General features: G+C 36.4%; 1 protein-coding gene across 9 annotated transcripts in view; it reads right to left on the minus strand.

The window, feature by feature from the left end:
• COBLL1 (cordon-bleu WH2 repeat protein like 1) overlaps window positions 1-18663 on the minus strand; it is a 158898-nt gene that overhangs the window by 70455 nt on the left and 69780 nt on the right. Inside the window, exon 1 of one of the 9 annotated variants that reach the window (XM_038584679.1) lies at window positions 17022-17173. The exons of the other annotated variants lie outside the window; for them this stretch is intronic. Within the exon in view, the coding sequence (XP_038440607.1) occupies window positions 17022-17059 (38 nt within the window). The 5' untranslated portion in view covers window positions 17060-17173. Of the gene's footprint in view, window positions 1-17021; window positions 17174-18663 lie in introns of those variants that run through there. 9 annotated transcript variants of the gene reach the window in all.

Below are 18663 nucleotides of genomic sequence, written 5' to 3' on the forward strand. Positions count from 1 at the left end.
TTCAGCCCAGGGCGTGATCATGGAGTCCTGGGATCGAGTCCCACATCAGGCTCCCTGTATGGGGCCTGCTTCTCCCTCTGCCTGTGTCTCTGCCTCTCTCTCTCTCTGTGCGTCTGTCATGAATAAATAAAATCTTCAAAAAAAAAAAAAAAAAAAAAAACAACAAAGGGTTCCTTTTCTTGACGAGCTTATATGAAATTAGAGTGACTATTGCAAAGCGGCTTTAAAAGAGAAGCAATAATGAAAGGCAACAAAGGGAGACCCAAAAAATTATACGACTCTTAACAGACATTTCTCTTGTCAAGGTCACCAATCACCTAGTGTGCAAATCTCACAATTACCGGAGTCCTCTCAGTTACATCTGAGTAAGTTCCTAAATCCTAAATGTGTGAAAAGGACACATTTCACAGCTGTGCGGCAATCATGCTGGGCATCCTTTTCCCTCAGCTTCTTTGTGCAACAACACAATCTACTGTGGTCTTCCTCCTTCACTGTCACTCCTGGGTCACAAGGCCCTCATCTCCCAGCCCAGGCTCCTTCCCTGCCTTTTCTCCGCAGTAGAGGAGTGATCTTTTACATATGTAAATCTGATCACCTCTTCGATCTCTCACTGGCCTCCCAATGCACAGAGAATAAAACCCAAATTCCTGTCCTTGGCTTACAAGGCCCTAGATGAGCCATCCTAGTGGCTGTCAAGGTGCGATTTTAGAGCAGGAGAAGCAGCATCAAGGACCTTGTCAGAAATGCATTTTCAGGCCCTACCTCAGACCTACATAAACAGAAACACTGGGGGGTAGAGCCCTGCAATTTGCATTTGGCAACTCCCAAGTGATTCTGATGCAGGGGAGTCTGGGAAAGCATTGACCTAGCCTCTGCAGACCTCTGAGCTCCCCTCAGGTTACTCTGTTTCAACTCCCTGTGTAATTCCACTGGCATCTTTTCCCTTCCTCAAATAGACCAGACCCCTTCATCTCTGAGGACTTACACAGCTGCTGCCTCTATCCAAACTGCTTTTAACCATAGAACTTCAAATTTCCTGCCCCTGACCTCATTCAGACTGCAGATCAAATGTTTCCCCCGACAGAGGTATTCTCTGGCAGCACAAAAGAGGTGCCCACGCTGATCGTCACCCATCTCTCGCTAGTCTTCACATAACTGTTTTGTCCTCATCACATTTAGCACTATCTGATATCATTCTGCTCGTTCATGTATTCACTTGTTTATTATTTGATGTTAGCCTCCAGAATGAAAATTCCAGGACAGCTGGGACCTGGCCTGTCTCATTCGCTGAGAGCACATAGAGCGCTAAGTGCCACAAGGCAGGGTGGTCTATAATTTAACTGATTTAACTGAGGGAAGAAAAGAAGAAAAGAGGGAAGGTTTTATCAATTCCATGAGTTCACAGGAGAATAAGAGCTTGATGGGTTGCTGAGAATCAACTATTTTGTGATCAGAGACAGAAAAAGTTCAAAGAGACCAACACAAGTAAAAGTATTCAACCCTCCAGAAGATTCTCAATCATCTGCCTATTGGAGGGGGTGGGCTGGGTGGAAGAGGATTAAGGAATAAATGGGCCCAGATTGAATTCTGGAAAGAAACCTCCTTCATTTTGCCCAGATGTTTGGTAACTTGCTGTGGGTCAGAACTCAGATGTCCTAACTATAGCTTCCCTTGACCAGTGAGGACCATGATTGACAGGAGGAAAGAATAACCTAATTTCACTTTTTAGGAATGGAACTCATCTTTCGGGTACATGTGGCATAATGTACTAAATAAAGAGGCAAGGATATTCTTCACACCAGAGTAAGCACTTATAGGCTAGTGCCTTCACGTCCCCAAAATGCCTCCAATGAACACAACAGAAAAAGCAAACAGTTTCATCCTATTTTATTACCATATCATCAACAACTCATATTACCACTGAGTGCTGGCTCTGCTGGAAACTGCCCTAAGTATTTTACATCTACTAACTCATCCTCACAGCACTGTGTAAGGTAAGTGTGCCCATTGTCACGTTCCAGATGAGAAAATTGATGTGCACGTGTTTCAAGAACTTAGTTATCAGTGCTGGAGTGAAGATCTAAACCCAAGCTGTTGGATTCCAAAGCAAGTGCTCTTAACTGTTATACTATGCCATCCCTTTGGGAGCTGAAACATTCCTATAAAACAACAAAAAAAAATGAATGGGCAAAAGCCAAGTGGTAGAAAAGAAAAAAAAAAAAACCTGAGCAGTTATTGAATATCTACTGCTAAGAACTGTGTAGGAGCCTTTTTTCTATATTTAATATTATGAGGCAGCTACCATTGCTATTTAATTGGGGTTTGCAGAGGTTAAGAAACTTGCTCCAAAGCACATAGAATATGGTACCAAATCCTCTCGATAACCTTAACAAGAGCCATCTAAATAATCTCTGGTATTTAAGCAGAAATGCAGATGCGAGATGTGCAAGTGCCCACTCACACCAACAGAGACTGCTACTTCCCCAGGTGGAGTTGTGGACACAAAGTACTGGGAATCAAAAAGCATGGGAGTGTCCTAAATGGGTTACTTGTGTCACCTTAAATTAATCATTTCTCTGGTCCTTCATTCCTTCATTAACAAAATACAGGTATCGAACTAGATAGATGATCGCAGGTCCCTTTCCACATCTAACATACAGAGATTTGTGCATAATGTTATTAAGAGATCAAAAATGGAAGCTCAGATAAAATATTTTACACCTGAGAACAGAGCACAGTGTCTGAGATAATTTACAAATAACATTTGGTTGAAAGAGTGCCATGGACAGAACCCCCCCATGCCCAGGGAACTCCTTCCTATCCTGACAACACTCTGACCCTGGTCAGGAAAGGGTCTCTCTCCTCTGAGCTCATAGGAAATGGTTCCATTTCCAAGTGCCTTCCTCGGTCTTGGCATACACACTAGGAAAAAATGATGAACAGAGTGACAAACTCAAAAAAACAGTTTGAAAAGCCTCTGGTTTCAGTCTCCCACACTCAATGCTTTCACATTTCAACACTCAGAATACCAGGTACCTACCACAAGCCGTTCATCACTTAGGGTTTTTGTACCCACTGCACCTCAACTCAAATCTGATCAGAAATCCAAACAACTGAACTATATCCTGGGTTTCCATCACCCTAGATTTCTCTCCTTCTCCCCTTCAGAAAACACACACGAAGTGTACTGATTTCTATTATCTTAATTTCCACTTTCCTGTTCCTTCCAAGTATCATTTCATTTCCCTCCTTCCTTTTGCAGCCAGACTTCTAGAACTATGCTGGAAGTAGTCAAGTGGCTATTGAGCACTTGAAACATGACTAGCGTGGCTGAGGGGTTATACTTTTAGTTTAATTTATATTTTAAAACTGATACTTGATTCAGTTATTGGAAACTATTTAAGTATATTTGGAACAACTCCAGTATTTGGATCTATTAACTATAAATGTTATGACAACTAAATACAGATCAAGCTCTTCTAATGAAAATATACCATCTGAGTGGAGATGTATTCTAAGTGTAAAATATACATTTTATAGGTTTACTACAAAAATATCAAATATCTATTAGTAATATATATATATTGGTTACATATTAAATAATATTTCTATATACTATAGTAAATGAAATATATTCCTGTGATACAGAGCCTGTAAGATGGCCCCCAGTAGCCCTGGCTCCTTGTGTAATCCCCTCTCACTGAATGTGGGTTAGATTTAGTGACTCAGGTTCAGTGAATAGAATGTAGCAAAGAATGTCACTTCTGAGATTAGGTTACCAAAAGACTGTGGTGTCAGTTTTAGGCACTCTCACTAGCTCTAAGAAAAGCCCACTACCATGTTGTCAGCTTCCCTTTGTCTCTGGCCAACAGCTAAGGAGGACTTACAGCCTGCCAACAGCCTTGACTGTGAGCTTGAAAGTTGATCTCACCTCAGCAGAGACCAGTCCCAGCTGACATCTTGATTGAAGCCTCACCTCCTACCCAATAATCTAGAGAAGTACTGTTCTGTATAAACCCTATGCCTCAGGGTGCCTGGGTGGCTCAGTGGTTGAGCATCTGCCTTTGGCTCAGGTCGTGATCCCGGGATCCTGGGATTGAGCCCCATATCGGACTCTCAGGGAGCCTGCTTCTCCCCCTGCCTCTGTCTCACATGAATAAATAAATAAAATCTTTAAAAAAAAAAAAAAACAAAACCTATGCCCCACTTCCAGCATCAGGTAATCCGACATACACACTGTGCTCAAAAGCACCCACTGCTCATGCCATGAACAGAGGACATTCTCTTTGCAATCAACCAATGAAACTCCTCTCTTTGGATGCCTTGCCTTTCAAGAACCTTTCTTGTTTTACACATGGAAGTCCTTCCCACTTTAAAATCTTTCAGTATCTTGTTTATATTTATAGGACATATAAATCCTTTTGTTCAATAAGTAGCTATGATTAGCCATCACACCTAACACACTATGTAGATGAAGTGGGGTAAATCCAAAGAGGTTTTCCCTTCTAGCACTAACAGTATGGTAGAAAGAATAAAGAGAAAGCCAAATAACTACAGTAGAGGAATAAAGTACCCAGTACCCCAGGCTGCCTTGTGTCTTACAGTGTAGTTCTCAATGTATCTACTTTATCTGCCGGAAAAGTTTTTTGAAGCAGAAACCATGAATATATATTTTTTGTATTTTTGATTATCTTTTTCAGAGTATCCTTGATTATTTCTTAAAGAATGAACTATTCAACTACAGTTTTCATTTGGTTTATTCATTTTTTAAAAATTATTATTATACCCCTCAAGTCTTCCTTTTTTTTTTTTTTTTACCTTTTTAGGAACTTAGCAATTGTGTTAAGGAAGGTACAGGGACATAATAGAATCTCTTTGTCATACAAGGTCTTCCAGGATAAATCGGCATGGGTAAATGAACCTTTTGTGGCTTAGTTGTCATAAACCCAGAAAGATATAAGGTGTTTCCTTCTGTTTTAACCAAATATCCATTCCAATAGTGGAAACGATATTTCCAAAAGCTATTTCTAGTGAGGAAACATTTAATATCCACTATGGTAGGCAGCTAATGAAAAGCTAAATAACAATTTACACTCCCTACTCCCAGTCTACTTCTCACCAGGTGATTTCTGAGAAATTTCTTCAACATTCAGTGATATCCAATAACATTCTCAATACCCAAAGCCTGATTTCTAGTCTTCATTTGGTTTATAAAACCACACAATAGGGATCCCTGGGTGGCGCAGCGGTTTAGCGCCTGCCTTTGGCCCAGGGCGCGATCCTGGAGACCCGGGATCGAATCCCACATCGGGCTCCCGGTGCATGGAGCCTGCTTCTCTCTCTGCCTGTGTCTCTGCCTCTCTCTCTCTCTGTGTGACTATCATAAATAAATTTAAAAAAAAATAAAAAATAAAAAAAATAAAAAAAATAAAACCACACAATATATCACATTTTATAAAAGTTGGTAGGACAATTTACTTCTGTTTCTAATCCAAGCTCTTATTCAAACACACACACATACACATACTTGCAATCCTTGAGATCATAAATGCATAATCTGGCTTTCACCTTCTTTGGTTGGGGGGTATCGGTGGTATAGCGGGGGAAAACAAAAATATCTAGCTCACTAGATACATAAAATATAATCTCCCTCTGAAAATACTAAGATACTACATGTAGAAAAGCACAAGGTGATGAAAAGAAAGTTAAAAGAAACTACATATGTATAACCAAGAGGTACTGATAGAGTTCAAGATTTTGAAATAAGTCAGAGATTTTGGTTTGTGCTTAGGTCTGCACTTATTAGTGAGCTGGTCATTAATCTCTCTGGAACAATTTCTTCAATCACAAAACTGGACAGTTTATCCCACCTCACGGGATTGCTGAGAGGGTTAAATGGATAATGCATATTGTTTAGCCCAATGGTCCTCAAACTTGGCTTGTGGGGATTTTTTTAAATCTCCCCAAATGATTCTAAAGTGCAGCTAAGTCTGAGAACCGCTAGACTAGCATAATGGCTGGCTTTTAATAAATATTCAATTAGAGTTAATGATTATACCTTCATAAGAACTTTGTATATACTGAAACATTGCCTAAAGGTTGCTACTTAGGTCAATCCATTTTGTATAAATTTAGGAAGGTCTCAGAATCACTGAATATAACAAATCTTAAAAGGAGTCCAAAAGTTTTGTAATAACTTTTCCAAATCTAAATCTCCATAATATTTTTGCTTCCTTTTATCAAATAAGGAAATTCCTTATAAAAGGAAAACATAAATTTCCCTTGATATTTTCACTTAGGTTTAATTTAATACAGAAAAATGTAGATACAAGTGAATGCATTCTGATTCATAATACACATTCAAGGAACTACCACACAAAGACATAATTTAGAAAAATGTATCTATAAATTTAAAATTAAATATTTAAATTTCTCATCTGTTCCACAATTGTGGCTGCAACTTCAGTTTGTCTCTGGGCTTTTCTAAATATCTTATGGGGAGGTTTATTTTTTATGCAAAGTTAAGAAAGTCAAACATCAACAAGAGGTAGGATAAGGAAAGCCTCCAGTAGAGATGTGCTTATCAAAGGAAGAGATAAAAAATTCATCAAAACAAATGAGCAAAGTTAAAAAACAGACCTAAAAGCAGTATCAACAATGAGTCACAAGACAGTCAACAACATTTATTGGGCACCCACTGTGTGTTCAGTGCTATAGAAAGAAACTAGGTAGATTAAAGAAATACCAGGAAGTCCTTAGATACCAGTAACTTAAAAACGAAATAAGTCCAACCAAGCAATTTGAAAGATAACGTAAGAGGACCTCACAAAAAAAAAAAAAGAAAAAGAAAAAGAAAAAAAAACCCCACTAAATTAACTGAATGCCTATCTAGCTCCAGAAACTAAATTAATTTAGCAAATAATTTCTCTCAAAACAAATTGAAACTCTAAAACCATACCCCAGTGCTCACTTGCTGCTCCATTTACTCTATGCATAGATAGCCCTCTGCCTAGTAAGTGATAAATGTTAGGAACAACTGGGCTCAGCATTGTCTACTAAAGGCTTCCTTTGAACTTTGTAATTGTTGCCTTGCAGGCAATGTATATGGGACACCCAATCCAGTTTATGAAAATTAGTCTGGAAAGGTAAGAAATTGGCAATTAACAAGAACTGGGGATAGAGAACTAAGCAACACTCCTTGGACCTTCTTTTTATTTCCCACATAAAAGTTTAAAAAGCCCTATATATTTCCACTTTCTCAAAAGAGGTTAAATACTTAAATTTTTTTAAAGAGAGGCTGATTAAATTTAATGCAAAAAAGTATCCATAGTTTTGTCGCATTATATGCTCTAAGACGATAAAATAATAAAGAAATTTTCACCCCTAAAAGGAATTAAAGAGTCCTTAGTTGCAACCAAAATGTCCTTCAATAGGTGAATGGACAAATAAAATATGGTACATCTGAAATATTATTCATCACTAAAAAGAAATGAAGTCTCAAGCTGTGAAAAACCTTGGGGGACCCTTAAATGCTTATTCCAACTGCAAGAAACCAGTCTGAAAAGGCTACATTGTAGGACATTCTGGCACAACTACAGAGATAATAAAAAGTTAAGTGTTTGTCAGGAATTACATTACGGGGTGGAGTTGGAGATGAATAGAGGAAGCACAGAGTTTTTTGGGAACAGTGAAAATACTCTATATGATATTATAATGAAGAATACATGTCATTATATATTTGTCCAAACCTATAGAATGTATAGCATCAAGAGTGATCCCCAAAATAAATTACGGATTTTAAATAATTATGAGGTCTCAGGGTAGGTTTATCACTTGTGACAAAGGCACCACTCTGGTGGTGAATGTTAATAATGGTGGGGCGGGGGGAGGGTTCATATAGAAAATCTATGTACCTTCTGCTCAATTGTGCTGTGAACCTAAAACTGCTGTAAAAAAAAAAAAAATTAAGTCTTTTAAAGAAAGTTCTTAGTTGGACTATTTTGGACTATTTTTCCAATTTTCTAAAGCATGCTAGATATAGAACTAAAACATTAAATGTGGATATTATAATTATTAAAAATATATACTTACATATAATACTTAGTGGGAATGTATATGTTAACCAAGCAAGCACACAAATATTAATCATAAAATGAAATCAAAAGTTGCCTTCAAGTCACAATTTCAATAATCTCTCAAATACAGGAGTGACTCAGAGATATTGTGGGTTTGATTCTAGACCACCACAATAAAGCAGAAAATGCAATAAAGTGAGTTAATTTTTTTCATTTCTCAGTGCACATAAAAGATTTAAGCTATATGATAGTCAAAGTGTGTAATAAATCACATTGTTTAAAAACCAGTGTATACACATTAATTAAAAGACACTGTATTGCAAGCTTTTCTCAAGAAACAAGAAAAGTCTCAAATATACAACCTAACCTTACACCTAAAGGAGCAGGAGAAAGAACAGCAAATAAAGCTTAGACCAAGCAGGAGAAGAGAAATAATAAAGATTAGAGCAGAAATCAATGAAATAGAAACCAGAAAAACCGTAGAACACATCAACAAAACTAGGAGCCGGTTCTTTGAAAAACATAGTAAAACCAATAAACCCCTGGCCAGACTTACCAAAAAGAAAAGAGAAAGGATGCAAATAAAATTATGAATGAAAGCGGAGAGATTATGATTATAACCTACACTAAAGAAATACAAACAGAGGCACCTGGGTGGCTCAGTGGTTGAGCATCTGCCTTCAGCCCAGGGCGTAATCCCAGGATCCTGGGATGGAGTCCCGCTTTGAGCTCCCTGCAGGGAGCCTGTTTCTCTGCCTCTCTCTGTGTCTCTCATGAATAAATAAAATCTTTTAAAAAATAAAGAAATACAAAAAATTATAAGAACATAGTATGAGTAACTATATGCCAACAAATTAGGCAGTGTGGAAGAAGAAATGGAACTCCTAGAAATATATAACCTACCAAAACTGAAACAGAAAACCAGAACAGACCCAAAACCAGTAAGAAAGTTGAAGCAGTAATCAAAAATCTCCCGACTTACAAGGGGAGTTCTACCTAACAAAGAACTAATACCAGGATGCCTGGGGGTGCTCAGTGGTTGAGCGTCTGCCTTCAGCTCAGGTCATGATCAGGTCAGGACAAATAATGAAAAAGTCTGAAATAATGCAAAATTACCAAAATGTGACACAGAGACACAAAATGAACAAATGCTGTTAGAAAAATGGTGGTCAGGAACACCTGAGTGGCTCAGTGGTTGAGTGTCTGTCTTTGGCTCTGGGTATGATCCCGGAGTCCTGGGATTAAGTCCCATGTCAGGCTCCCTGTAGGGACCCTGGCTTCTCCCTCTGCCTGTGTCTCTGCCTCTCTGGGTGTCTCTCATGAATAAATAAAAAATAAAATCTTTAAAAAAGAAGAAGAATGGTGGTCAATGCAGGGTTGCCACAAACCTTCAATTTGTTTTTGTTTTTTTTAAAGCAGTATCTGTGAAGCATAATAAAGCAAAGTGCAATAAAACAAAGTATGTATGCATATACTTTGGTAAATATTAAACAGCATTTAGTTATTAATCTCAGTTAAAGTTTTAAATCTTTGTTGGGGAGTGGTGTGTGTTAGAGTAAACCACATTCAAACAAAACCTTCACTGTATACTGATAAAGAAAAGTCCTTGGAATGATCTTCCTAGTTAGAGGTTTTATCAAATACTGGCTAGAAAATCTACTTGGAAATAGTATCTCAAACTTTGGAAATATGAAAATCTAAAGTAGCACCTTATAAAAAAAACGACCTAATGCTAACCTAAATGTTAACTATAAACTTATAAAGTATTTATTAAAATACAGGAGAAAATATTTCGGACCAACAGGTAAAAGGTTCTTAGACATGACATCAAAAACACAATCCACAAGATTTCTTTTTTTTTAATATTGAGAATTTTTTAAAAATTAAACTTTGGCTCTGTGAAAGACCCTGTTAAGAGGATGAAAAGAGGGATCCCTGGGTGGCGCAGCGGTTTGGCGCCTGCCTTTGGCCCAGGGCGCGATCCTGGAGACCCGGGATCGAATCCCACGTCGGGCTCCCGGTGCATGAAGCCTGCTTCTCCCTCTGCCTGTGTCTCTGCCTCTCTCTCTCTCTCTGTGACTATCATAAATAAATAAAAGTTAAAAAAATTTAAAAAAAAAAAAAAAAAAAAGAGGATGAAAAGAAAAAAAAAAAAGGGGATGAAAAGACAAACCACAGAATAGGAGAAGATATCTGCAAGTCATATACCCAAATGAGTTATATCCAGAAAATATAGAAAGCCCTCTAAACTCAACAGAAAGAAAAAAATCCAATTATAAAATGGGCAAAGCCCTTATACCAAAGAGGATATAAGAATGGCAAATATGCACATGAAAAGATGTTCAACATCATTTTCCATTAGGGAAGTGCAAATTAAAGCTGTGATGAGATACCACAATGCACTTGAATCGACAACTACTGACAACATCAAGTGCAGGCGAGAGCATGCAGAAACTGGATTTCTCACATGTGGCTGTATAACGTGAATGCAAAATGGTACAGCCACTTTCCAATGGGAAAGACGGGGCTATAATAGGAGGCTAAACACACACATCATATCTACTCATGCAATCTACTCTTGGTATTTGCACGAGAGAAATGAAAACTTACGATCAGATAAAACCTGTATATGAATGTTTATGACAACTGACTTTGTTTATTCATTCTCACACTGGAGCGCATTTGGGTTGTTTCTAGTTTGGGGTTATTAAACTGTGGACATCCAAATAATGGACTCCGCAATAAAAAGCAATAGTCTTGATATATTCACCATCTCAGATGATCTCAAAGGCATCGTCCAGAGTGAAAAAAGCCAGTCTCACAGGGTTATGTAAAGTTCTATTTATATAAGAGTCCTAAAGTGATAAACTGAAGGTCAAAGAATACACACCACTGACTGCCTGAGTTGGAGGCAAGGTGTGACTATTAAGGGATGACACAAAGGAGCTCCTATGTAGTGATGCAACAGTTCTTTATTCTGATTGTGGGATCACACAAATCTATATTATGTAGTAAAAATGTCATAGAATTATAAATCAAGACAAGTAAATAATAGATAATACTAATAAAGGATCCATGTAAAAGCTAATGAAGTCCAAATAAGGTCTGTACCTGAGTTTGACTATATTATACACCAATGTCACTTCCCTGGTTTTAATAATGTATTATAATTATGTAAGATATTATTGGGAGAAGCTTGGAGGAAGGCATAGGGAAACTGCATTGTTTTTGCAACTTTTAGCCAATCAGACTATTTAAAAACAGAAAGTTACAATAAAAATAGATTATCTAAGATAGTGATTCTCAAAATTTTGATAGGCATTAGAATCATCTATGGAACTAGTTTCCAACAGATTTGCTTGAGTGGTCCCCACATTGTACCTACTTAAATAAAATTTGTACATAGGGTCCAGATGATATATACTGGTGATCTAGCATATTACACTTTGAAAACCACTGGGCTAAAATAAAGGCAAAGGTATTAGAAAAATGATGATCCCCACTAATACGTATTCTTGTGCTGACTTATTTTTTTATAGTTTTATTTATTTATTCATGAGACACACAGTGAGAGAGAAAGAAAGGGAGAGAGAGAGAATGAGAGAGGCAGGCAGAGACACAGGCAGAGGGAGAAGCAGGCTAGATGCAGGGAGCCCAGCCTGGGACTCGATCCCTGGACTCCAGGATCACACCCTGGGATGAAGGCGGGCTAAACCGCTGAGTCACCCGGGCTGCCCCTGTTGTATTGTATTTAATGGCCAATTACTAAACAAGTCCTACCTACACAGACCCCAGACAGTCATAGACTAACTGAACTAAGAGGCTCTCACCTATAGACAGAGTAAAAGACATGCAAATGAAATTAATTCTTGATCTATTTTAAAAGCACAAATACTATTATTCATAACACAGAATGATATATCAATCTGATATATCAATCCAGAGGTGAAAATACTATTATAAGAGAAAAAAATACATGCTATTAAAAAAAAAGCACGTAGGGAAAACAAAGCCACAATATGAAATAAGAGCCACATTTTTAAATGTCCATTAAAGGTCCTTTACCTGCACTTCTATGTATGAAAAGATTGTTGGCAAATCACACGCACATATAATAAGCATCACGGCATTTGATTTAAAAGCTTCTTTTGTTAGGGGGGAGAAAAAAAACATGAAAAGACCAACCTAGACATTATTCCATATGCAACATAATAAAAATTAAAATCCAATCTGTTAAGACATCATTCAATCATTCCCCTCTAAGAGGCCATTCACAGAGATTGGTAAGAGCAACACATTTCAAACCCCCAGGCCCATGCTTTTGCATTTGAGTGTCTGTCCTAAGCAGCTACTAAGCTTCACCTTACCTCAAGGAGGAATGACATTTTCCCAATGTCTCCCCCTCCATCTTTTTATCAAAAGAAATGCAGCAATAAAACAGAATAAATCAAGTCTTGGAACACCATTTCTGAAAGCCTGCTAATCTTTGATCTTAAAGAGTTGCTACCAATTCTTAAATACTAGCTCATCTGCTCTCAATTCTGGGGAAAATATTTTTTGGATGAAAAAAATAATGGCATGTTCTAACTTATGCTATTTAGCTGTGCAATATAATAATTAGCAAACATAATAAGAAAAATCTAGAATGTGGATAGCCTACAGCTCGGTTTCCCTACGAATCAACAATGGGGGGGGAGGGAGGTGGGGAAATAGGATTGGGGCAAGAACTGATGTAGAACAGGAGATTTAAGTGCCATAAGCATCAAAGGAATGTGGAAAATTGAATCCAGTATGGACAAACTGATTGCTAGAGAAATCTGAATTAAAACAGAGTATTAGATGATATGTTAAATTTGCTAGATATAATATCACAGAAAGTATGTCTAAAAACAAAAGTCCTTATCACTCATACATATATAATAAAATAAAAATAAATAATCATAAGTAAAATGACTTTCTTCAAAAAAGAAGAAGGGGAAAAAGTAGAGGCAGGGAAGGAGATACCTAAAGCAAGATCAAAAGGGGTTTCTGAAACTGGGTGAGGAGGTAATGAATACTCTCTCCTTTTGTGTTTTAGAAGTACTAATATAGAACCCCCCCCCCCCCAAAATCTTATGCCCAATGTACAGGTGAACAAAACAATTGGAAAGAATTGGAAAACAAAGAAGAAATCGCTAAGGCTAATCAAAAATGCACATTTAGAATATATCTAGAAATCTAGAGCAAATATATATTGATATCCTAAATGAAGGTCACTTCTGTCACTTCTGTATGCAAAATGAGGAGCTATGCTGGAAAGTGTGAAGTTTCTTCTACTCTAACATTCTCAATAAATGCTTTAAATAAATGAAGATCATCATTTTTCTTTCTAATAACTGTGTCTTAGCCCTAACCCATCTGGAGCCCTAGGCTGCCACTAATCTGTCTCTCTCTATACTTGTCTTTTTGGATATTTCATATAAATGGAATCATAAAATATATGTCCTCTTTTCTCTGGCTTCTTTTACTGATCATAATACTTTTGAGGTTTGTCCATGTGGTCGATGTAACTGTACTTTACTACTTTTTATTACCCAATATCATCCCATTACAGGACTATACTACATTTTATTTATCCGTTCATTAATTGATGGACATTTGGGTTGTTTCTACTTTTTGGTTATTGTAAATAATGCTGCTATAAACATTCACAGGCAAGTCTTTGCACATACCCCTTTCTGGTATATCATTCTTGGTAAGACTTCACACAAAACTAATATAGCATGTTCCTGGTACTCAGTGTAATTCCTCCCAGATCCCTCCACACACAGGGAAATAATTTAAAGCCATGATTCCCCAGTTATTTGACATCACTGACATTTAAAAATACAACATATTTATGAAAGACTAACAGATGTTCAAGAATTATTAGCCATACTTAACACTACACAAAACACAACCTCAGACACAAATTATCCAAGAAACATTTTATGATTCAAGCAGTTCAAGAATTGCTTTTCCAGTAAGCCATTCTTCTTTTAACTACAGATCAATGGGTTACTACAAATATTAAATGGGCAATAAATATAATGAGTATAATTAAACGTCTTTGTTTGAAGGCAAGATACAAAGCAGCCATCAATGAGTAAACAAACACATCTAACAAAAAAGAGGTAGTTGGTATAATGAAAAATACAACATAACTGCATTTACTTACTGGTTTCACTACCTAAATCCAGAGATATGGGATTCCCTCATAAGAGTTGCTTATACAATAACATAGCTCAAAATTGTACTTTTACACTCAGATGTAGAATTGCAGAAATGTTTTTATATTTTTCTTATATATTTAATAAATTCATTTGGGGACAATTTTCTCTAAAATTTTTATATGATAGGTATTGATGTTATTATATATAATATATATAAAAATATAATAAGTGTTGACAAAGAGGATGCTTTGAAAAAAAAAGATGCTTTGAGAATAATGATTTTGGAAAATGATCAAGAAGAAACACAAGTACAGGAAAAACCCTCTGTATTTAATTAGAAGTTCATTTAAACCGCCACTTAAAGACGCCTGGGTGGCTCAGCGGTTGAGCATCTGTCTTTGGCTCAGGGAGTGATCCCATGTTAAGGGATCAAGTCCCACATCAGGCTCCCTGAAAGGAGCCGGCTTCTCCCTCTATGTCTCTGTTGCTCTGTCTCTCATGAATAAATAAATGAATAAATCTTTTTTTAAAAAGCCACTTAAGTGAGAAATCAAAAGTTCAAGTAAACCTTAAGCATTGTGACTTAAAATACACAGATATAAATTCACTGATCTTTGATGTAGAATAAAAGCTTATCTCTGCAAATATACACACTGGTTGGATTTTCACCCCATTGGATCTTACATAAATAGCACACAATGGCTTGCCTTCCACTTACAATTTTTTTAAGTGAGCTAAGGATTTCAAGACACCTGCAAGCAATTTGAGTGCAAATTCCTTGATTTTTATCATTTTATTTTATTCTTTTCATGGTCTCTTTCACACTTAATTCAACAGTACATTTTTGATAAAATATAATAAGAGGTACCAGCAGGCAATCTAGAAAGTAGCCTACTGGCTCCAGGGGTTCATTGTGCCAAGCACAGCCATTTCAGCATGTTTTACCAAGGAGGTGGAATTCTTATTTGATCCTGTGAGGGTTCACTAAAGTTTAAGAGCTTCTACAATATTACTAGATATAGGATTGCTGGAGAACTTTGATCCATACACTGAGAAATCTAAGAAATTGTGGCCACAAACTCATTTTTATACTTCATCCAAACACGTACAGTCTAAGCAAAAAACACATCAACTACCCCTGAATCATGTAAGAAAGGTAGTAATAATGAGCACACTGTGGATCAGATCACAGGTCAGAAATTATACTAATAATTCTCTCAATAGGATAATAAGCTGTATTAAGATATAAATATATAAAGTGCAACTCTCCAGAAACCATCATTTTTACCCTCTGTAGTAATAATTCCTTTTATCTGGGGAATGAATAATCTGGAACTATCCTATTTTTATTAATTAAATGCTTTCATAACTGTTTTCAATTCCAAAGTAAATAAAATAATAAAAAGTTAAAACGTAGAAATAAAATCTTGCATGTGCCATCAGAACTGAAAAATCACAATGTAATTGAAAATCAAATATTTACTAACAAAAAAAAAAGGTTTCTATGCCTTCATATCTCATTTTTTGGTGTCTCTTTATTACAAGCACAAAATGGCATATTAAGCAAAGTAATCCCTGATTACATATTTTATACTTTTTTTCTATAGCAAGAATCTTCAAATGATTTACTGTAAATGTTCACAATTCTGACTAGTGATTAGTTCAGAGTAGTAACATCTGATTAATGACTGGAAGCTTGCTGAGTCCAGGCACTTTAACGCTCTAGTTTAGTGCTATATCCTGAAGAATCTAGAACATTTTTTGGCACAAAGAAGATGCTTAATAAAATATTGTTGAATGAATGAATTCTGTCTCTTTAGATACACACACACACACACACACACACAGTCAGGTGCTCAAATGTTTTCCCAATAAAAAAAAAAACCCAATTTCTTAGTAACATGCCAAAATAGGACTGTTTATAGATTTGTTACAAAATCAAAGTTTCACCATTTAACCCCGATTCTCAGAAAACAAGGAGAACTTGCATAAGGAATAGATTATTTCCAATCATATAAAAATCTGGTTATGTTTCAGCAATGTAGACAACCAACCAACCATTAAGATTCCTAACATCTATATCCCATTAAAAGTTTTCTCTTCCCCCTCCCATCTATCATAGTCTTTTAACTTGCACTGATATTTTCTCACATTTGTTAGTTTGACAACTCCCCCCAAATAAGTTATTTTATATATATATATATATATAAAATATATAATATATAATATATATATATATTCTACTCAATGTTGGTCAATAAAAATATATCTTAAATTCCTGTGTGAAAAAGGTCAAATTATAGATGAATTAAAATTAGCTAACTTGATAGAGTAAGCATAGAGTTAAATAAAGATACTGATACTTAGGAAAGAACTCTGAACCAGGAGGTAAAGCAACATGAGTTTTCCCACACACATTACCACACAACAGCATTCGTTAAGCTGCCATTACTAGCTTTGGGTCAAAAAAGAAATACAAGGGTGCCTTAGTAGCTCAGCTGGTTAAGAGTCTGCCTTCAGCTCAGGTCATGACCTCCAGATCCTAAGAGGGTCCTGAGATCAAGCCCCACATTGGGCTCCCTGCACAGCAGGGAGTCTGCTTCTCCCTGTCCCTCCTCACTGCTTATTCTCTCTCTCTCTCTCTCTCTCTCTCTCTCTCTCAAATAAATAAAATCTTAAAAATACAGCATTCCCTGCTCTCAAAAAATTAATAGATTATTTTACCCAATTATACATGAAAAGTCCCGAATGTTACCTTGTTCTTCCTTTCTCTTCAGGTGTCTTCAGTTTCATCCATCGATGAGCACAGATGAAGTACTCATAACATCAACAGTGCAACTCATTAAGCTACAATAGGTGGGAAACTATGTAGGCATTATACTTAATTCTTAAAACAATCTTGCAGAATTTTGCTGGGTTTTTTTGTATTTTACAGCCTAAGGAATGAATTCCTGCGAGGAGGACTAACTTGTCCTCAGTCATAGTTGGTAAACTGCAGATCTAGGTTTGATATCCAGGGTTTCCACACCCACTTCCTTTCTCCCTGCCATTCTGCTGCTGAATCTCCACCATGTGCGTCCAGCACTGGTGAAACAATAATCTGAGGGCTTAAAATCCTATTTGGAATGACAGAAAAAGAAACTGTATGAACTTATTCAATAAATATAATTTATTATTTTTTTGGGGGGGAACAATATGTAAACAAAGCCCTGGCTCACCAGAAGAAAACCATGAGACATGTATGCTAAAGACTAATTCACTGGAACCAGGATTTCATGATCAAGCAAAGGAAATCACCCACATTCTAAAAAGTAAATTATGTGTCATCTATCTGCCTGGTTTAAGCAACCTAAAATACTATTTCCAACCCTCCTAACCACTACATATTTCAGCTTCACAGAAAGGTAGCTAATTTAGGGTAGAAATACTGTAAAATCTATTGCAATTCTTCCTCCCAAGAAACAACAGAAGGAAATGACAAACGTACAGTAGTCTCATTCATTTATACAAACTTTCCCTGAGGAAACAGGCGGATCTGGAAACAAAGGCATATATAACATGCCAAGTACTGGTGGTCAATACAGCACAAAGTCTTAGCAAAGATTTTGTTCAAAAATAGCTCTCAGAATATCAAAGCCATTAAAACAACTTTAGCACAAGAATTCTGGCATAATAGGTGTGTCCTGTATTATGAATGCCAAGATAAAGGAGCTAAAATAGCGGACATTCACTTTTTGATCCTAAAATAAAACCAGATATATTGCAATGCTCTCACAAAAAGATCATTATGTGCTACTTTTTGTCCTGAAAATTTCATAAGCATTATTCACATGTTATTCTTAGTGTCTTAATATCTTTCTACCACTTTTCTTGAGGAAAAGCTCAAAAGTAAAAAATAAAAATTAGAAAATACAAAGATTACTTATATTCTATCACAAAGGCAAAACTAATCCTTTATTTCTTTTTGATGGACTGTGGCTTATTTTCATGAAGTTGATGGGATATCTTAAATCTACGCTTCAAGAAATGATAGCTAACTTTGACTAACCTTTTTTCCAGCTCTGAAAATTGGAAAATCATGTTTCTGTGATTCCACAAGAGTAATTTAAAACAAAACGGCAAATGTAATCACTCATCAATTAATCTTTAAATATTCTTTATTTACTTAATAGTTTTACATTGTTTTTTAGCATCTCTCTTGGGCGGGGCGGAACAGAACTTAGCTATGCTTTTACAAGAAGTCAAAACTTTTAACAAGTTACCCCAACAAATGCAATCACCGAGTGGACTATACATGTGACTTGAGAGTTAACTGACAATAAGAAAGTTTAAAAGAACCGGGGAGGGGGTGTCAGTACTAAGCATAGCATTGAAACAGTTGGGGTTTAGAAAGAATG

Source organism: Canis lupus, chromosome 36 (genome assembly GCF_011100685.1).
Source record: "Canis lupus familiaris isolate Mischka breed German Shepherd chromosome 36, alternate assembly UU_Cfam_GSD_1.0, whole genome shotgun sequence".
NCBI classification, from domain to species: Eukaryota; Metazoa; Chordata; class Mammalia; order Carnivora; family Canidae; genus Canis; species Canis lupus.